A 22,956-nucleotide genomic window follows, 5' to 3' on the forward strand; every position below is an offset into this window, starting at 1 on the left:
TTGAATATTATGATTAATCTGAGGGAAGGAAAAAAGGTAAAATTGAAATCTGCATGATAATTATATATTTAAAAGGAATGGCAAGTTGTACATAATAGATTTGCAGTTTCATGTGTAATTTTTTTTATACTATATTGGGGAAATGCTTGTTTTATTCCATTAGTTAAAAATAAAATACAATTTAAAAAAAGATTAATCTGGGATAAGTTTATTGGATGAACACACATACATTTGTCACCATACAAAGACTCTGCAAGATAAGTAGGGAAGGGTCCATGAGCCCCATTATACAAAAAGAAAACTAATTCCCAGGAAATTTATGTGTTTCACATAGTAAAATTAGAACTAGGAAACCAAAGTCTCCTCAATTCTTACTCCAGTTAAGATTCTGCCTTTCCCAGATTTTTTCTTCCTCACTTTTTCCCCAGTTGCTATAGAAATCAAGAAATATTTCTAGAAAATGAGGAATTTGGTAGGAAAAAAAATCACATCTCTATATGATGAGAGATCACATTTGACAATATACTACCTCACCCATACATAAAAAATTGTGTATTGCAAAGTACTTTTACATTTTTCTGTTTTCTGCTGAATTAAAAATAAAGATGATTTAAAATCAAACATTGCTTTTTAACCATTATCCATTTTTCTCAACTAGTAATTTTACACGAATCCCACATCTGGCAGGAACGGAACAAAATTTGGACCTTGCAAAACAAATCCAATTCCAGTGGAAGGAATTTGGCTTAGACTCAGTTGAACTTGCTCACTATGATGTCCTCTTATCCTACCCCAATGAGACTAATCCGAACTATATCTCTATAATTGATGAAGATGGAAATGAGGTAAGGGAAAATTAGTATTTTGGGATACTGCAGAAGAAATCCTGAATAAAGACTTACAAAGCTTATTGATCTTCACACACGACAACTTTAGTAAGCTTATTATATTGTCTTTAGTTTTATCTTAGCTTTCCCTTGATCTTACCATCACCCAAAAGTGCACTACTTCTATATTTAAGAACTCTGAAATTGCTTTTTATGATCACAATGTATTGGCCTTCTGTCCCTGCCTTCCTATACCACACCCTTTTCTTGATCCAAACCATTGTTTCTTGGGCCATTACCCATGCAGTAATCACTTTCCTTCATCTTGACCCCCCTTCATGATACAGTTTAACTCTACATGGTCTTCTCTTTTATCCATGGCCCCCTGGTCATATCAGTGATTGTTTCATGTCAAATTTCACTCCTATGATCTCTTCTGCCTTTGCTTCTATACATGTACTTCTGAATGAAGATAGAAAAATTAACACAACTGTTCTGACTTGGTCCATTATAGCTTATAGTTAAATAACATTGACTGCTGTTAGGCAGTCCTCTTACACTTCTCTAACTCACTATCACAGTCTCCACATTAACTCTTCTAGATCTTTTCATTCCTCTCCAAACCTCCCATCACTCCTCCTCCCCCTACCCTCTTAGTTGAGAAACTTTTCTCATATTTTACTGAAAAAAATAAGATAATTCACAGAGCTCCCTATTTCTCATCCTCCTCATCTTATAACTTATATCTTTTGCCACTATCTCCTCTTCAATCATGTTCTAACATGAAGAGGCTGTCTTATTCATTGCATAGATGAATCCCTTTACCTGAATAAATGATCTCATTTCATCCTATCTTATCCAGAAGATTGTTCCCTTTTTCATTCTCTTTCTCTCTCTCTCTCTCTCTCTCTCTCTCTCTCTCTCTCGCTCTCGCTCTCGCTCTCGCTCTCGCTCTCGCTCCCGCTCTCGCTCTCGTTCTCTCTTGCTCTCTCTCTCTTTCTCTCTGTTCTAGCTGCTTGTGCGGCACCTATAATCCTGAAAATGTTTTCCATACTCATAAATCTTCCATCCCGATTATCATCTCATATCTCCATCATCCCTGCTAACTATTATTACACCCTTTTGTGGCCAAGTCTCTTTAAAAGACGATCTAGAGTTGGGACTTATATTGCCTTTCTTCTCTCTTCTTAACTCTTTTTAAGTCTTGCTTGTCAGTCTGGGATGGTCAATGAAAATGCAAAGATAGATTGTCTTGTGGGAGGAAGATTAATGAGTTTAGTGTCAATGAATAGAAGGAGTTGGAATGTGGAAGTAGAGTGAGGTGTGAGAAAATAGGAAAGGTAGAAGAGGGGCCGGGTTATTAAAGAGTTTAAATGCTAAACAGAGGACTTTATATTTGGTTTGGAAAGTAATAAACAGGAATTTGTGGAATGAAAGGGAGTAACATGGTCAGACATACTTTAGAAAAATCACATTGGGAAATGAACAGAGATTGTATTGGAATAGAAAGACCAGTTAAAAGCTATCATAGTAGTTGAGATAAGAGGTGATGAGGACATGAAAGGGACTGTGACTATTAAATTAAAGAGGAAGAGATCAATAGCAGAAATGTTGTGAAGGTAAACTCAACAGGATTTGAGATGAGCGAGAGTGAGGAGTCACAGATGACAATTAGGTTGGGAACATAGATAACTGGTTTTATTGACAATAATAAAGAAGTTTGCAAGCATAGAGGGTTTGGAGAAAAAAAATCTGTTTTGGATATGTTGATTTTTATATACTTGCAGGATATTCAAATCAAAATGACCAAAAGGTAGTAAGTGAAGTTGACTGTAGATTAGGAGGAAGACTATATGTAAATTTGGGAATCATCTACATAGAGATAATAATTAACCTCTTGGGTGCTAATGTGATCACCAAGTGAGAAAATACAGAACAAAAAGAGAAGAGGGTTCATGAAGACAGAGCACTAAGAGAAGTCCCTGTTTAGTGAGTATAACATGAGCAACTAACAATTACAAAGGAATGTCTAGAAGGATGAGACAAAAGATGAGAGAACAAGGTTGTGAAGCCCTGGGAAGGAAAAAATCTCTAGAGGGGAGAGAGAGAGAGAGAGAGAGAGAGAGAGAGAGAGAGAGAGAGAAAGCAGAGATAGATAATAGTCACTTAAATGTTCTGTATAGACTCATAGAATACTAGGAGTAGAAAGTCAAATAAGAGAGAAGTACTAGATGAGGAAACTGGGATCCAGATAAGGGAGTGACTTGGATAAAGTCACTGGAAGCCAGATTCCAATGTTTAAAAGAGAGTGAGAGAAGAACAAGTGAAGCTATTGACTATAGATGATTTTCTTTGGCCAAGAAGAGGAGGAAAGAAATCATATTTTGACTAAAGGGATGGATCAAGATGAAACTTTCTTAAGGAAGAGGAAGACATAAATGTGTTTGTAGGTGGCAGCAAAGCATCTAGTAGATGTGGAGGAATTGAAGATTAGAATTTGAGGGAGAAGAGATGTTCATCTGCTGGAGAAGGTGGGAGAGAATAGAATCAAGATTACATATTTGGCATTTGGATTTTCATGGGAAAAGGACATCCCTTCATCGGACACCACAAGTGTTAGTGGAAGCCAGTGGTATTAGAGGTATGAGATAAGGAGAAAAAGAGAAGAGACAGTTTTTAGCAAATTATTTCAATTTTTCATTAAGTATAAGATGAGGTCTTAGACTGATATGTTGGGGGAAGGATGCCTTGGAAAGTTTAAGGAGAAAGTATATTGTTCTGTAGAAAGGATTCACCAAAGAGTTAAGATAGGAAAGGGATTAGGCAGTAGCTAAGACTGTTTTTGACCCTTGTCCTATTTGTGTGGTCCCACAAAAGAAAGAGGGATGACAGAAATGGTGATTATGGTAAGGATGAAAATCAGGTTTAGACTTTGTAAGGCTCAGGGAAATATGGAATGATAATAGATTATGATCAGACAAAGGAAGTTCAGTGTTTATTCATGTGGAAGTAGAATACTTGTGAGTGATGAGAAGATCAGGGATGTGACCATATATCTATGTGTAGTTTATATGGATGGAAGAATAAGTCATAGGAATTGACTAGATTGGACAACTGGAATATTAAGGAATGTAAGAGAACATTAATATGTATGTTAAAGTCCATTGACCTAAGGGTAGGAGAAAAAGACTAAGCAAGTCACTGAACTCATTGAGGAAGGAAAAAGAGTCTTGGGGTTTGTTATATAATAATCACCAGTATTTGGATTATTCTTTTTGGTAAAATACTTTTCCATTACATGTATATACTAAAGTATTCAGTCATTTCCTCCCATCATTGGGTATATCTCATTATCAGACATACTGATACTATGAATATTTTTGTACATCTGGTTCTTTCCTGTCATTAAAATCCCAGTGGAAGTCTTGTGGTGAGATATCTGAATCAAAGTATGATCACTTTAATAACTTTTGTATAATTCCAAATTGTTTTCGAGAATGATTTGACCAATTCCCAAATCTATCAACAGGTATTTGACCCCATGCACAACTGAAATTTCCATTCTCTACTATCTCTGCTAATATGAAGTCTATAATATGATAGGTGAATGTTTTAATTTTTTCCTCTGACTAATAATTTGAATAATTTTTACATGGATATTTATAGTTTGCATCTCTCTTAATAAACATTTTGTATAAATACTTTTGGCTACTTTTTTCTTGGGGGACTATAAATATTGATATGAGAATTAATAGATACAAAGTTAGCAATTATTTTAAATTATATCTTCTCTTATTCTAACTTTATTGATTTTAATTATACAAAAGTTTTCAAAATCTTTTTATTTTCTAGTTATATATTTTTCTTAACAATTGAAAAACCTATAACTTCCCATTTTTCTCTAAGTATGCCATACTATAACTTTTTTATAATTGGATCATTTTTTCCATTTAAAATCTATAACATTGTGAAGATAATAGTAAAATTATTTAGGGTCTTTTCGGTACTTATGACTAATCCTCAAATGAAGTGTAGCATTCAGAATGAAGACTAAACAATTATAATATTCATTCATTTGAATGTCATTCATTGACATATCATGAAGGAATAATATTTGTTAACTTAATAATAGCTAGTTATAACTCATTTACACCTTGCAACAAGCCTGTAAAAGATGCTGTCATTATCCCTTCCTTACAATGGGGAAGGAAAAGGAAGAAAATAAAATAAGTATTTATATAATACCTACTAATTGCCAGGTATTGAGCTCTGATTTATAGAAATATTAACTCATTTGCATCCTCTCAAAACCCTGGGAGTGCAATTACCATCCTTATTTTATGTTTGAGGAAACTAAAGCAAGCATAGGTTAAGTGACTTGCCTAGGGTCACACAGCTAATAAAATCAAATTTGAACTCAGGTCTTAATGACTCCAGGTCAGTTCTTTTATCTTTTTTTTTATCAATCTAAAGAAACAGGTTCAGTAGCAGAGGTAAGAATTCAAGTCTTCCGCTTTCTTGGCCCAGGGCTTAATCCTCTATACCAAGCTTTTTCCCTATCCAAATCTAATTTCTTCCAAAATTCTTTCCAAATTTCCCAGATGTTTCTGCCAAATAGGGATATCTTCTAGTAGTTTTATTGTGTATTTATCTTATTTTGGGTTATTGATTTCAGTTTGTTATAATTCTTATTGTAAAATGTACCACTGATCTGTTTTTCTATTTTTTAACCCATGACAAGTACTTTTGGGGAATATTGTTTTGTAATGTAATTTATCGTCTGAAAATTTCATTCCTCCTTTGTTCCTTTTTTTATTTCTCTTCAGATTCTAGAAGTTTTTCATCCTCTGAATGGATGTTATTATTGTGTTGTAGTACCAAAAAATGTTGTAGTTGCCTTTAAATCATATTCAACTTCACATCATGGGATTTTCATGGCAAAGATACTAGTGTGATTTACTATTTCCTTCTTCAGTGTATCTCCATTTTACAGATGAGAAAAAAAGGCAAACAGGAATAAGTGACTTTTACAGGATCACATAGCTAATAAGTATCTAAGGCCAGATTTGAACTCACTATGATTGATGGAGGGAAATCGGTTTGTTCTAAGTGAAAGATTCACAGACCCTCTGTCCCTGGATTGCAAGAGTTAAAAGAAAATAAAGCAGATTTATTAAAAAGTTACTATAAACACAAAACAGAGAAAGCAAGAGAGAAAGTATAGAATTCTTTAAAGACCACATGGGAGTTGGACCAACAGTCCAGTTGCTGATTAAATCGAGTAGGAAAGACAAGGTTTAAGAGCTGTGTGAGAGAGAATTGTAAGAGATAAGAGGTAAGAGAGTGAGCTAAGCACTAGATTCCCCTTAAATGTCCCTCCAGGGTGGGTGGAAGGGGTGATTATTTTAGGAGTGGTTGACAGTTGGTATTGGAGAGGTAACTGTAGGAGAGGCTCCTTTCTAGTTTAAGGTGGGATTCTATCATGCCTGCATAATTCAACTTGACCCACAGGTGAGCCAGGGTCAAAGGGTCAAAGTAAAGGTCAAAGGGAAACATTTTAACAGTGCAGTAAAGATTCAAAAAATATTTTCAATTCAATTCTCTGTGTCCATAATTCCCTGCATCAAGATGAATCTTCTGACTCCAGGCCTACCCCCTATTCACTATGCCACTTAACTACCCAACTGTGCCACCTAATATTAGAGAAAATGGGGAAGTGTATAGTACATTTAAGAAAGATTTCCTAGCATAAGAAAAATTACTAGCAGTCATAAATGTTGACAAAAAGATTAAGCTAGTCTAAAGTACAAGGTTGTGTATAGTTTAATGTACCTAAGAAGGTGAAAGGATTTGAAGAATAATTTTCTCACTTTGCTCTATATGGTGAACATGAAATACTGTATCAGTACTGTTCCTCATCCCATTCTAGTTTATTTCAATTTTGTTTCAATTTTGCATTTTACCTAGTATTGTATGGAGCCATTGTGAAATGTGAAATAACACATTATTCTTCTCTTAAGGCAATTTAAGACATATTATTTCAAATTTTTCAAAACTTCCTGTTAATATTTCAAAAAATTACTTTTATTTCAGGCTTTTTCACTGGAATATTGATTCAAATATGTTCAGCAAAAAACTTACAGTTATTATTATCTCCTCTCTTTTTCTTAACCTTCTCTGAATTTTTATGAAACATATTTTTTCTAGTCACTATTATTATTTGCCTCGGAACATCTAAAAACTCCTTGAGGGTGGAGATAATGCCTTATACCATTTTTTAACTCTCCCACAGTATATAGTATAGTGCTGGACATGTAATAATTCGGTAAGTAGAAGCTCAAAAGACATTTATTGTTTGATTCCCCCCATCCCTGTGGAAGCACCACCAAAAAACGTGTGTTTCAATTTTAATGGGAGGATATTAGATTGGACCAAACTAAGACTACTACAAAAAGGGATCAGATTGGGAACAGAGATTTTAATAACTGTGATTTCTTTTCAGATTTTCACTACATCATTATTTGAACCCCCTCCTCCGGGATATGAACATGTTCCAGATGTGGTACCACCTTTTAGTGCTTTTTCACCACAGGGGATGCCAGAGGTAAAAAATATAAGAAATATTAAATAATAGAAGGTCGCTATTATAGATTCATGGGACCTTGATCATTTACCTGTTATCTTCCAGCATTAAAACAATCCACAGAAATACAACTATTTACTGTTCTTGAAAAGAAAAATACCAAAATTGACAACTACACTAGCAACTTAGTTTTCCCTAGCTTTTGTTGTTCTGTCTCCTAAAACTATACAACATATAACATATAAATGTTGCAATCTAAAGAGAAAAGACATGTTGAATTTTGAAAAATGTCATTTAGTAAAGTGGTGAATTATAATGTCAATGCCAAAGGATAGTAGATAGAGGAATGCTATCACTCTTTTAGTCACTTAGTAATGTTGCTTAGGATTCTAAAGTTGTATCCTACAACATACTGCTTTTCTTATGTCATTAAAGAAACTATAAGGTTAAAGTCACATTTCATCTAATATAATTTGATATATCTGAGCATGGTCATTTGAATAATACCCACAGAATACTTTGGAGAAGTAAGTATAACTTCCATTATTTTAACATAGAAATGAGAAAAAAAGGGTAGAAATTTTATAAAAATAGAGTAGTGCATTTCTGGGAGGTTGTGTAGTATGATAGAAAGTGCATAATGCCTGAAATTGAAAGAATAGACTGTAATATCTTAACGTGGACATTAGATACTCTTAATTTAACTCATTTTTTTAAGTAATGACTTTTTCCATTTATACTAATATTCAGTCATGAATTCTTTAGAATGGAAAACAAAGATGGGGACACAGGACAATAAGAGGTTGACAGGAAAAGAACAAATTCTCCCTCAAATCACAACTGCAAGAGTGTATTTATTTGTAGGAAACAAAAGCTCACTGTAAATCATACAAAAGGGTCATTGTATGTAGTCAGAGAACTAAAGTACTGTGAGAGGATGCTCATTATAGTTTTCCATCCTTAGTTTGTTTCAGCTAATTCTTTTTCATAGCCCCTCTTTAGCACTGATTTTACATGGGATTACCAAGGTTTGACCTCTACAATGGAAATTTGTTGAAATAGTGGAAAATACCTTTTGTCAAACATATCAATTTTCTTGTGTAATATTGTGCTTAATATCAATAATCAGAGGATTGCAAAAATTATATCTAAGCATCTTTTTTTTCCTTAATACATGTGTAAGCATAAGAATTTCCAGTCCAGAGTTCAAACTGGTTCAGCTTAATTATTCATAAGTATTAACAAGTTGTTGAGAAATATCTTCTATATAGAATATGATATAGATGGATAGAGCAACAATTCAGTCAGTTGATACTTCTAAATTTGACCAATCAATCAATTTAAAAGTATAATAATGGATTTAAGTCACTGAATTAAAACAAACATTGAATTTATGCTTTGGGCCACTTTTACTCCCAAATTTGAAACCATTCTTCCCAGAGATCTTGTGGGGAACTATATTCCTTTTTGAGAAGTTTCTAGAATAAGTATTCTTGCTAAAGGTACTAATTCAATACTGTTTCTAATAAAAAGTTAATTTTGGTTAATAATCAGTGAAGAAGGGGAGGCTAGGTGGCGCAGTGGATAAAGCGCCAGCCCTGGAGTCAGGAGTACCTGGGTTCAAATCCCGTCTCAGACACTTAATAATTACCTATCTGTGTGGCCTTGGGCAAGCCACTTAACCCCATTTGCCTTGCCAAAAATCTAAAAATTAAATAAATAAATAAATAATCAGTGAGGAACACACACTGGTGGTTCCATATAATAGATAGTACTATGAAAATCTACCCTCTAGAGCCAAGATGTAAACAATTAATATCAATCCTTTGATAACCCAGTCTCCTCATGCAAATGAGAGTTCAGAAAGTAGATATATAGGAGGAGTTATGCATACATGAGATACAACATATTGAAGGAGAGCCTTTCAAAGAGAATTTTGCTCTGTGAAATGAAATCCTTTTTTCATAAGATAACAAATAAAGCAGGCTTTTGTTTTGCCTACGCCTTTCTAAAAATTAAATGTAAAAGTGTAATTTGCAATTGAATATTTGCAAAAACTTTACTGTGTCCTCTCAAATTTTAGTAAAGAATACTCTCATTAAGTCCATAAGTTAAATTATTCTCCTAAGGATTTAGTAAGAATGAGGATTAGTATCATCTTAGGCAACTTTTTTAGTAGTAATATGTAAAACTTTCAATAATATCAATCCTTTCAGATATCTTGAACTGGCCACTGAACTTTTAAATTGTGTGACTTCCTAGACATGTTTCTTATGTGTTTGCTTGATTTTATTCTGCTATCATTCCTAACTTTATTTCCTCTTTCTTCATATAAGATGCCAAAGTGATTTTTCTAAATTTCATTACCCTTTGCTCAAGAAACTCTAATTGTCACTAGGATCAAATGTAAATGCATTTATTTGCCATTGCAATCTCTTCACAGCTTTTCAGTTTTCTTATATATTATTCTTCTCTTCACACTTTCAATTTAGTCATACTAACCTATTATTGCTCTGAATACGTAAAAATATGTCTCCCATCTTCATGAAATTACATTGGCTGTCTCCCATGCCTGCAATGCACTCTGACCTCTGACCTGTAACTTGGAATTACTGATTTCCTTCGAGGAAGTTCTAATCCAACCTCAGACACTTAATAATAATAATTACTTAGCTGGGTGATCTTGGGCAAGACACTTAACCCCACTGTCTTGGAAAAAACTAAAAAAAAAACCCACACATATTAACGTTATCTATATGATATATTTTTATTTTGTTCAAAATTTTTTAATTGCCTTTTAATCTGTCTTGGTCTTGGAACTTTTGAAGGTAGGTTTAATACCTCTGATTGGAGATGAGGAGAGGAGACCTGTCATCTCAGCTATCCCAAATACTATTTGGTCGTTTGCTTGTTTTTATTTTGTGAGGCAATGAATGAGATCAAGTGGCTTGCCCAAGGTCACACAGTTTGTAAGTTATTAAGTATCTGAGGCCAAATTTGAACCCAGGTTTTCTTGACTCCAGAGCTGATGCTCTATCCACTGTGCCATTTTGCTGCCCCCACACCTGCCAAGCACTAATTATTGACAATTTGCCTCCTCTGGGAAGATAACGCTAAGAATCCAGGTCATAGAAATATGCCCTAGAGCATCAACATTGGCTCAAAGCTATTTCCTTCATACTTTATTCTGCAGATCAGCCCTTGAGACTCTGTTCTACACTACTGAATAAATAACAAATTTGTCACTACCAATGGCTTTGGCATGATCAAATATTTCAGATGTTGTAGTTTTCTCAGTAGAAGTTATCCTAAAGAAGATGATTTACTATCTACTTTGCCTCTGTACCCTCAGAATTACATCTGACAGCTGAAACCTCTTATAAGTATTGTTTCCCCTTATTTGAATATGAACTCCTCCAGTACAGTCTGTCTTCTTTTTCCTATGTTCAATACTTAACATACTGCTTTGTATATTGAAGTACTTAATAAATAGATTTTTATTAATTAAATTTAATTAAATTAAAAATAGCCTTTTTATTAATTTAATTATAAATAATAGCTAGCATGTTTATGATGCTTTACAATGATAAAAAGGAAAATTCTTTGTACAAGCTTTTGCCCTGAAATTTAGACAAAACTCAGGAAAAGGAGAATTAAAAGAGTTTTTTTTTTTTTCAAATGTGAAAGAACACATTGTTGGGCTTATCACTGGTGGTCAGCAAGGGTTTCAAAATGGAATCAGGTTTTATTGATAACTTTTATAATAAAAATAAAGACAATTTGGATAAGTCCACATCAAGAAAAGGGTATGGACTATTGCATCTCTGTACCTTCCCAATTTCTGATATGTGAGAGCAAACCGGTCTGCTTTGTACTGTATAGTAGATAATAATAGTAGATAGTAGTAGCTCAGGTTCCAGGATGGAAGGCAGGGTAGTAAAAGCTCTTCAGGATCACCCTGCTCTCCCCACCCCCCACCCCCAGTAGGCAAGGGAGAGCAAAGCTCTGGCAAAGAAGAGGAAAACTTAACCTCCACATAGAAGTACAAAATGTCGGTCCAACTTTGGTGGGTGAGGTCTGGGGCTGATAAACCAAGCAGCACAACCAACACAGGGAAACTCTGATCAACTGGTGTATGTTTTATTTTCCATGAATATCATTTCCTTGATCTGGATATCCTTTCCCTGCTATAGCTATATAAAGTTTTTTTGTTACTTGTTAAATGGACTAATTATGTCTCATTTTGTTCTAATTTTGAATCTGAGCTACCAAACTGGCCTGGTTAACAGTTGCCTTCTACAAAAGGAAAGATCACCAAATTGTCAGATGTGAGTTCTAACCCTGACTTCATAGTTAACTTCATATTAATGTATGTGACTTTGATCAGATTCCTTATGTCTTCTATACATCAGTTATCTAATTTGTCTAGTGGGTTGACAGTTTCTTCCTTGTCTACCTCTTCTGTTAGTAGCAAAAATGAAATAAGACAATGAATATGAAAAGACCTGCTTCAAAGTGGTAAAATCTAATATGTAATTTCTCTGACAAAACTGTAGAAAGTACATTCTAGTTTTAAATTATCTTTTTTTTTCTCCAATAGGGTGAACTAGTATATGTGAATTATGCAAGAACCCAAGATTTCTTTAAATTGGAGCGGGACTTAGGAATCAATTGTTCTGGAAAAATTGCCATTGCTAGATATGGGAAAATTTTCAGAGGAAATAAGGTAAGATCACTTTCCTTTCCCTGCTTCCAGCCCTCCTCCCACTTTTCTGTACTTCATTCATTTTATTGAAATCACAGTTTTTCTTGCTTCTGGTATCATTTTCATTATTATTCTGAAGCAAGTCCCTCCTAGGGTCAGAGATGGAAATCACATGTTATTACCTAAAGATGATAGAGTATTTGAGATGAGGTAGTTGTAGAAAGTGAAGATGGACATAATACACACCTCATTTCACTTCTGTGGTTTCAAGAGGGTGCATTCCTAGTTTGCACAAGTTGCCATCATTTATTGTCTTCTTGTAAATACTTTATTATTCTGAAACATATAAACTGAATTAATATTTAATTTTAGAGAGGCAACATGACATAGCTGGGGGTGGGTGGGGGAATAAAATCACTGAACTAGGAATCTGAAGACGTAGATATAGTCCTGACTAAGTCTTATTGCTATATAATCCTGGGCAAATCATCTAACCTTTTTGAGCTCTAGCTTCCAAATGTTGTCTATTCTGTCTTCCCCAAAGGGCTATTATATGGAAATAATATGTGTATATATATATATATATATATATATATATATATATGTATATATATGTATGTATGTATATATATAAAGTACTAATTACAAATGTAAAATATTATTATATTGCTATATTGTTATAAGAAATCATTTAAAATTCAGTAACAGTAAAGAAAAGAGGATATAGGCAATGCATTTTTCTTTATGTTATTTTATTTTTTCCAATTACACACAAAGGAGATAGTTTTTAACATTCATCTTTTTGCAAGATTTTGAGTTCTGCTTTTTTCTACTTCCTTCCCTTCCCTTTTTCCTCCTCATCAGTGAATAATCTGATCTAGGCTATATATGTTCAATCATGTTCATCATATTTCTACAGTTAGTCATGTTGTAAAAGAAAAATCAGAAGACTCCATAGTTTTTTCTCTGGTTATGGATGGCACTTTCCACCACAAGTCTTTTAGAATTATCTTTGGCTCACTGAACTGCTGAGAGGAGGCAATTCCATCAGAGTTGATCATCACCCAATGTTGCTGTTAATGTGTACAATATTCTCCTGGTTCTCTTCACTTCACCCAGCTTAATTTCATTGTTTAGCAGTCTTTTGAGTCCTGTTCTATCAACTTAACTCTGATTTACTCGAGGATTTTTAGAGAAATCAGATTTCAAAGTTGCTCACCTACTATGATTAGAAAACCCTAAGAAAAGGTTGGTAAGTTGAAATGTGGGGTAGCTAGAACTTATGGTATTTTTATGATTACAGATGTACAATATTATTACTTGGGGACCCAGAGTAATGAAGATTTGCCTGACCTGTGAATGTATATGCATGTTTGTGTATATCTGAACACAATTCAAATCTTGATGCTCTAAAATGTACATTTTTGTAGACAAAGTAGATCAGGATATTTTTATTGGAGTAAGATCCAAAATAAATTTGATTATGTTGTGTAGTTAGATTTCTAGGTAAAATAGTGATAAGTGATAGCTCTCTAATCAGGTATAGCTAACTTGGAATATATTTTTTTAAAAAAGGGCAACTCCTTTTACAGGTTAAAAATGCTCAACTGGCAGGAGTCAAAGGAATTATCCTCTATTCTGATCCTGCTGATTATTCTTCTCCTGGGGTGGAACCTTATCCAAAGGGTTGGAACCTTCCAGGAGGTGGTGCCCAGCGTGGAAATGTACTAAATCTCAATGGTGCAGGTGACCCTCTTACTCCAGGTTACCCAGCTAATGGTAAGTTATGAGTCCTCCAGTCAACACTGGAGACAGAAGGAGGGGAAAAAAACAAAAACAAAACAAGTTATTTGCTAAGTAAAGGAATAGATTATGGTCCCTGAATTTCCTTGGGCAGGCAAGCACAGGGAACTGCAATATAGCTTCTCTACAGTATATTTTTTCTTCTCCTGAAAAGTAGAACAGAGACCTTAGAATTCTGGTTTGTGATCAGTTTATAATCAACCGTTTTTTAGTGCCAAGAATTCAGGGAATGCTAACTGGATATAAATTTAATATTGATTTAGAACAACTGAATCTAAATTTCATTCCTTGAAAACAAGGTCATCCTTAAAAGTGAAATACTTATAGACAGGTATCTTTCACTAACAGTAACATATAATGTGCTTTCAATGCCTTTTTTAAAGCATCTGTGAACTAAGAGAATGCTTTTTTACTTTAGCTGAATTGAACTAGTTGCCTGCTGAGGTACTTTCTAGCTCTCAGATTCTGTGATCCTGTGAAAAACCAAAGTGAAATATAATTTTATTTTAATCAATTCAACAAATATTTTTGAAATTCCTTTTATGTCCAGTGTGGAATGGTGAATAACAGGCCAGCTTGGAAGTCAGAAAACATGAGCTTAACTCCTGTCCCGATGATTGATGTTTGTCCTTCATTCTCAAAGACCATGATATCAGAGAGGTGATACCATGACAAGCACATGAATTAGATCTGAGTGAGGGTATTCTGTGCTAAGTCACCAAGCCTCCTCCAAAGCCATCAGGGTCCAGTGGTCAGATATGAATCAAGACAATTGGAGATAGCCCTGAATGGGCTTAAGGGTTAAATGACTTATCCAAGGTCACACAGCTAGTAATTGTCAACTGTCTGAGGCTGGCTTTGAACTACCATTCTCCTGACTTACAAGGCCAGTGCTCTATCCACAGTGCTACCTAGAAATCCCTGATAAATGCTCACTCTATAACCATTAAATTCTCAGTGTCCCAGGTATCTCTCTCTAAGGTTAACTTGGAATTTAGCTTAAATATGGTTCCTTATTATCTCCAGTATATCTGGTATGTAACTGGTTTTTATATTTCCTCCCCCATTAGTTTGTGAAATCCTTGAGATCAGGGACTCTTTTTGGTAAAATGGTAGTTCTATGTAGAATGATAATTCTTTGTATCCCTGGCACTCAGTACAATGTCTTGAACTTAATTGGTACTTTATAAATATTCATTGATTGACCAAAGTGAATGACCATAGGGACTTTTTGTACTCCTAGTTGCTCTCTGTATATATTAAAGAATCAATCCCCTTGACCTCCAAAAAATGTAAATGTGTATGTGCACATATATGTATTCACACTTAAGAAATTGTGCTAGGTCTTGGACATAAAATGACAAAAAAGAAACAATTCAAGCCTTCAAGTTTAGAGTACCACACTTCAACTGAGTGGAAGGAAAAGCTGTATGAAGTAAAAAGATAAATATAATATCACATAGAGAGTGATTGGGAATACAGAAGAGAAGTCAGACAAAACATCTTAGTTACTTTTGTGAAGGGAGATCTTGAGGAAGGAGAGCAAAAACCTGTTTTGGCACCTAAGCTGAGGTTCAAAGGACTCAATCAATAAGTATTTATTAAGTTCCTGCTGTGTCCTAGGCACCCAGCCAGGTTCTGGAGATATATAAAAAAAAATAGGCATTCCCTCCTTTCATCAAGTTTACATTCTAGTGGAGGAGACAAGTATATATGTGTGTGTGTGTGTGTGTGTGTGTGTGTGTGTGTACACACACAAATGCAAATACATTCAAGTTAAGTAAATATTGTGTTCTTTGGGATGGAGGACTCTAGTAATTGAGGGAATCAAGCAAGGCTTCGTATAGAAGATAATAATTGAAGTGTCCTAAAGGAAAAGAGGGCATTTGTGAGTAAAGAGGGAGTGAATTCTAGGCATAAGGGTCAGTCAGAACAAAATTTGGAAGAGGAGATGGTAGAAGACTTGCCCTGTGTGAGGAGCAAAGAGCTTCATTTTGGTTGATTGTGAAAATCGAGGATTTGGAAAGTGGAAAGAAGGAAATCTATTCTGGGTCTGTGCTTCTATAAAGAATGAACCAACTATACCCAAACTATCTTTTCTATGCATACATTTAATTTTAAATAATGGTTATGTGCTTTTTTTTGTATTTCAAATATACTAATTTTAATTCTTTCCAAAATCAATTAAAAAATTACCTCTCCAGAAAAAAAAATAAATATTGATCATAAAAAAGATTCTGCATTGACTAAGTTTTCTTACTTAGAATACTGAATTATTTTTGGAGAAAGTAAAGCAGATAATTTCTCTTTTATTTCAAAGGTATGACTGTCTATAACAGAATCATTTGAAAAGCCTTGATTATCTTGATTATAAACAGTGAATTTTTCCCCCCCCCAGAATATGCCTTTAGATATGATCTAACTGAGGCTATTGGTCTTCCAAAGATTCCTGTTCATCCAATTGGATACAATGATGCCCAGATCTTATTAGAGTAAGTACATCTGAAAAGAAATAAAACTTCAAACCAAAAGGTTAATTGGTTACATTGACACTAACAAAAGAAAAAACATGGTACAGAAGGAAAAACATAGAATCAACAAATCCAGATTCACATTTTGATTCAACCATACTACTACCTTGGATTGGTTATTTAACTTCCCTAGTTCTCAGCTTTCCTCATATGTAAAATTAGAGTATTGTATTAGATAATTTTCAAGTTTTATCTAGGTCTTAATCTATAATCCTATATCTCAAAAGGGCAAAATGTAAATATTTATTTAACCTCAAAGAATAAAGTTTCTAAATTTAGTGAAATAGTCTGCATATTAAAAACTGGGAAAAAGTTGGATCATGGAAATCAAAACTTTACAAAGCTACTAAAATTAGAATAATAAATCATTTATAAATCTTTCTTTCATAATCTAGACTTCTAATAATATCTCAAAGGAAACAAAGAATGTTTGTTATTAACTGTTATTGAATGAAATAAGCAAAACGTGAATAAATGGATGGAAGGTATGTACTCATAATGTACTAAGTACTGTGTTAAGAGCTGAGAATACAAATAGAAAATCCCTGTTCTCAAAGAAGAATTTATATTCCAAAGACCTTCATTCCAAAATGTAGAAAATACTTATTAGGAGACTCATCTGTACAGTTAATGGTTTGGATGACAAATATACATTTAATCTGGAATATAGAGAGAATAAAACATCTCTTTTAGGGTTATTTAGCAGATAAAATTATATCTATTTATAATTCATCTACTTGGGAGCACCAAAAACTTTGATAGCATTAGTTCTTCACATGGGTAGTTCCCCTGAAAATGACAGCAGAAACTAGGCTGTAAACAAGATTTGTAACTGAGATGTGCTGCTATTCTCAGAGCTCTGAGGTGTGGGTTCCTTAATTTCTAGGATAAAAATATTTTCAATAAGTTCAATAAAGTCAATGAAAAGATTCCTAGAGGAAACTAAACTCTGAATTATTTAAAAATAAGAATAAATGACCCCAGAGAACAGATAATAAAACATTTCCCCCCCCCCCCACCGTTTTTGGCAGAAAAATGAAAGATTATTAAAGCAGAATGTTAGATACATTGCTATACATGGTCATTATGTAAGATTTTTCATGCTCTCTTGCTTTTCTTTGTTATAAGGAGTTTCATTCTTTTGTAAAGTGTATTTAGAAATGACAGTGATATATGGGCAAACAGTGTTAATAAAAGTTACTGTTCTAAAAGAAGCTAATGAATATGAATACAAACCTATTAACAGCTTAGTAAAAAGTCTATGTCTAGGTGTGGGTACTCATACATGTGCTTAATTCACTATATCTCAATTGAATTTGTGTCAAAAACATAAGAATGGTTTACATTTTGAAAAATAATTAATATAACAAATCATACTGAAAGCAAGAACACTTGCCATATGTGTTAACCATACAGGAAAAAAGCCTTGAAAAAATGCAATACTCAGCTAAAAACAATCACAAATTATTGATACAGAAGAGTTACATTATTAAGATTGTATAATAAGATTAGATAATAAGATTAATGAGTATACATCTAAACCAAAAACTAACATTAACTGTAGTGGGGAAGTGCCAGAACCACTCCTAAATATGAGAATAAGATAAAAACCACTCCTAAATATGAGAATGAAGTAGGATGCCTTCTTTAGATGAAAGTTATAAATTAGAAAATGGAAAAATTATTTCTATTTACATTTCTATATACCAAAAGTAAAATCCTTGAGGAAATCACAGAAAGGGAAATTCATGCATAAAATGCATAAAATATCAGAAATATTTTAAATTAATGTGTAAGTTATTCATTGAAATAGCATCTATATATGTTTAATAATAATAATAATAATACGAATGTGTAGCATTGTTGATTCAGGCTAACTACCAAAAATGTGTTTGATTATTTATCATACTTAATCTTCTAAGATACATTGTTGTCATTAAAAAAAAGTTTGATGTAAATATGAATATATATATATATATATATATATATGTATATATATATATATATATATATATATATATATATATATATATATATATATATATATATATAGACCCTTTGTAATAACTCATGGCTCCAGGGAGGCTGAGAGGCTATTATAAATCATGAAACTATTAAACTTTTTTTTTCAGCTAAGAAAGAAGTGATAAAATCAGAGCTGGGTTTTAAGAATTTGTTTAGAAGAAGTAAACAAAGTATATGTATAGTAGAAGAACACTAAGTAATGTAGATGAAACTTCTCACATCTGCATGCTAGAGGATAATTGAGTATATCAATAGTCAATTTTTTTAATTTAAATTTTATTTTAATTGATGGAATTGAAAAAGCATTTCCATCACAGTACAATAAAATGATTGTTGCACTTGAAACTGTAAATCTATAATACCTAGATTATTATTCCTTTCAAATCTTCAACAAAAATATCATTTAAATTGTTTTTCCTTCCCTCACCCTCTACCCTAGAGGTGGCTACCATTAGATCCAAATCAGTTAATGTAGATGTTTGTATGTATGTTTGTGTATTGTGTATCCATACATGCATATACCTATATGTAAAGGTATTTCTTACATTCTTCTACTTATCAGTTCCTTTTCTAAATATAAATAGTTTTTTTTATATGTCTCTTATAGTTAATTCATTTTTCCCCTTTAGTTTTGATTCTTCTTCCATAATATGATTAATATGGAAATGTGCTGAATGTGATGGTTACATGTATTACCTATATCAGATTACTCATTCTCATTGGGGAGGTGGGAAGGGAGAGGGGGAGGTAGAAAAATGTGGAACTCAAAAGCTTACAAAAAGATGAATATTGGAAACTATCTTTGTGTGTAATTGAAAAAATAAAATAAAAAATAGCTGCTAGAAACATTTTAGATTAGAACTAATAGGTCCATTTACTTTTTCCCTAATTATCTTTGGAAACAGATCAAGGGTTGGTATTGTTCAGTCAAAGGGTATAAGTAGTTTAATACCTCTGTGAGCATGATTCCAGATTGATCACCAAAATGGTTGAATCATTTCACAATTTCACAGACAACAATGTCTCAATTTTTCCACATCCCCTCCAATATTTGTCATTTTCTATCATTATAGCCAATTTGATAGATGGAAAATGCTATCTCAAGGTAGTTTTAATTTGCATTGTTCTAATGAATAATTTTTTACATTTTTATGATCATAAATTGCTTTGCTTTCTTCATCAGAAAAATTCCTGTTTATATCCTTTTACCTTTTATCAGTTAGGGAATGACTTATCTGACTTGAGATTTGTCAAAGTTCTTTATATATTTCAGTTATGAGATATTTATCTGACAAATTTTCTATAAATTTTCCCCCAGTTTTTCATATTCTTTCTGATCTTGGGTGTATTGAGCAAATACTTTTTAATTTCATGTAATCTAAATTATCCATTTTATACCTAACTTTGCTTTCTACCTCTTGTTTATTTATAAATAGATCATGTATCCCTAAGTCTGATAAGTGATGCATTCTGTGTTCTTTTAATTTATTTGTAAATTCTTTTGATATCTAGATCATGTATCCATAATAACCTTATCTTGGTAAACTGTATAAGATACTCGTCTATGCCCAGTTATTTTTATTCACTATTTCCCTTCTCAGTTTCTTTTTACCCTCTTCTTATAGTCATTTAATATTTTAAAATAAACTTTTAACATATTGATTACTTCTCAATAACACTGCCCCCGTACTCTCTCTTTTATTGAAGAAGTATAAACAGAATAATCAAAACCCTGGCCTTATATGATAATATTTGCTTAATTCTGACCCAGTAGCCCATTACTGCTCTGATAAGTGGAAAGAGATATCCTTCAGCATTATTCCTCTTAAGGCATAATTATTAGCTGCAATGATCTAACTCAACATTTCCAAAATTATCCTCTTTCCCCTTAAACCTATCACTCATCCTAAATTCATTTTTAAGGATATCAGAATTCTTCTGATTACTTAAATTGGCAACCTAGAAGAAAATTCAATACTCTCATTTTTTTCCCATTCCCAATAATTTGACAGATCATTTCACATCTGCCTCTACTATTGAATACTTACTTCTCTTTCTCAACCCCACAAGGTTACTCTTTCACTTATCAGTCTCCTAATTGATCTCTTGTCTTTCAGTCATATTCTGTCTGCAATCCTCCTCTCTACTGACAAATTGATATTTTCTAGAACAATGATCTAACGATAGCCCTCCCTTAAGAAGCATCTGTAGATTGTTCTTTTGACTTTAAGACAAAATATAAACTCTTGTTTAGCATTCAAAATCATTTCTAATTTGACTCCAGTATATATTTCCAGACTAATTATACATAAATCATATACCCCCCCCCAAAACACACACACACACACACACACACACACACACACAACTTCAGCAAAACTGGCCAACTTATTTTTCACCACATAATATATAACATGCTTTGCCTCCAAGTTTTTGCATAGGTCCAGAATCCCCTCCATTTTCATCTGGGACTCTTGGAATCTAAAGCTTCCTTCAAGGCTCAGCTCAAAAGGTGCATCCTTCAAGAACATCTCCTTATTTCCCCAATTGTTATATGGTTTCTCCCACCTCCCATTCTCTTGATGTTTATTTTGTATTTATAATAGACTGGAGTCCTTCCTCCTCCATTAGATTGTAGGGTCCTTGAAGGCAGTTACTGGCTTTTGCAGTGCCTTACATATAGTAGGTGCTTCATAAATGTTTATTAATTGATTAAGGGCAGTATAAACTTTTATATATATGCATATATGTAAATGCATGCATACATGCACACACATTTTTATATACACCCTTAATATCTACCACAGTATCTGACTCATGATTGGCATGAATAAAGGTTTATTGATTGTTATCTTTGATCCAATGTTTTCTTCATCTAATACTATAGACTAATACTAATTTTTATGTATTACAGAAATATGGGAGGACCAGCACCACCAGACAACAGTTGGAAAGGAAGGCTTAATGTGCCTTACAACATTGGGCCTGGCTATACTGGAAACTATTCTACACGGTTACCTTGTTATATTTTATTTGTTTTTCCCATATCCAGTAAATTATCATAATAGAAATCAAAGTCAAACTTTACTTTACATATAGTCCAAATGTAAAATTCTCAAGGCTAGGGATCTTTTGTGGTTGATTAGTTGTTTGTTTTGTGCCTGTACCTCTAGTACATTGTGCATAGTGGTGCAGTATAGTTTTTATTGAATTCATAAGAATATGGTTCATATATTTTTTCTGTTTCTACTGATTTTAGTGAACTTAAAATTCTATTTTTCTTTTTTTCCCCTACTTAATTTAGAATACTTATTCCTTGAGGCCAAGGAGAGTGTGTTTTGACTGCCTTTGTATCCTTGCCACTTAGCACTGTGACTGGCACCCATAGTAAACCCTTAACATAAATGCTTGTAGTGTTAGTGAAGGGACTTTCCTGGAAGAAACTATTTTTTATAATAAAACAGCAAGGAAAAAAGATGTTTTAGATTCTGAAATAGTTCATCATCAATGAGTAAACCTATTATATCCTCCAAAATCTCAACTTAAAAAAGATGAATCTGGATTCTCAAAGGCTATATTCAAGTGAACTACAAGTTTTAGCAGGTCATACCAGAATGAAAGAGCTTTGAATTTCTTTGTAACAGCTTATGATCCGTCTATGGGCTAGTAAAAATTGGCTCACCATTGTGAATGTAGTACTTGAAAACTAATAACTAAATCAGAGAGGTTGTAATTTGCCTTATTTCATGGAATACTTTTCCCAGTTAAATCACAGGTTTCTGAAATATTAAAATATGGTGTGGTATATCCATGAAAATATACAAATTATAGGGCAAAATGAGATATTGTGATAAATTATGAATAATGAAAAATAATCATTGTAATTTGAAGTAAATTCAAAAAGTACTTATTAATCATTTATGCTTGATAGCTTTGAGGTACTTTACTAAGTGCTTGGAATACAAATAAATGCAAAAGAACCCCAAAAGAAAACAAAAAACCCCAAACAAAAAGAAAATCCCTGCTCTCAAGAAACTCATAGTGCAATGAGGGAGAAGACATAACAAACTATGTACAAATAAGACTATATATATATTATACATATATATATATATATATATATATATATATATATATATATATATATATATGTATAGTGCAAATTAGAGATCAGCATAGGGGGTAGGCATTAGAATTATGGGGGATTGGAAAAAGGTTCCTTTAGAAGATGGGACTTTAGCTGGAACTTGAAGGAAGTCGGGGCAGGGGTGGGGTGAGGAGGAAGAGAATTCCAGGCATAGGAGATAGTCAGTAAAATTGCCTGGAGGGAGCAGATAGAGTATCTTATGTGAGAAGCAGCAAGGAGGCCATTTTCACATATAGTACTCTGTAAAAACTCTGCTAGCCTTTCTGTAACCTTCAGCAATTCAGTCCAGTCTAACAAGCATTTATTAAGGTCCTACTATTTGCAAAGCAAGAGGC

At 33.2% G+C, this 22,956-nt stretch overlaps 1 protein-coding gene across 3 annotated transcripts in view; it reads left to right on the forward strand.

Annotated features, from left to right (window-relative positions):
- LOC141508452 (glutamate carboxypeptidase 2-like) overlaps window positions 1-22,956 on the forward strand; it is an 83,231-nt gene that overhangs the window by 24,684 nt on the left and 35,591 nt on the right. For 2 of the 3 annotated variants that reach the window (XM_074217081.1, XM_074217082.1), the window contains exons 3-8: window positions 659-845; window positions 7,330-7,431; window positions 12,011-12,136; window positions 13,708-13,894; window positions 16,317-16,410; window positions 21,389-21,487. In XM_074217081.1, coding sequence (XP_074073182.1) covers window positions 659-845; window positions 7,330-7,431; window positions 12,011-12,136; window positions 13,708-13,894; window positions 16,317-16,410; window positions 21,389-21,487 — 795 coding nt within the window. The remainder of the gene's footprint in view (window positions 1-658; window positions 846-7,329; window positions 7,432-12,010; window positions 12,137-13,707; window positions 13,895-16,316; window positions 16,411-21,388; window positions 21,488-22,956) is intronic. The other variant, XM_074217083.1, reaches the window with a different exon arrangement.

This window comes from Macrotis lagotis, chromosome 1 (genome assembly GCF_037893015.1).
Source record: "Macrotis lagotis isolate mMagLag1 chromosome 1, bilby.v1.9.chrom.fasta, whole genome shotgun sequence".
Lineage (NCBI taxonomy): Eukaryota > Metazoa > Chordata > Mammalia > Peramelemorphia > Peramelidae > Macrotis > Macrotis lagotis.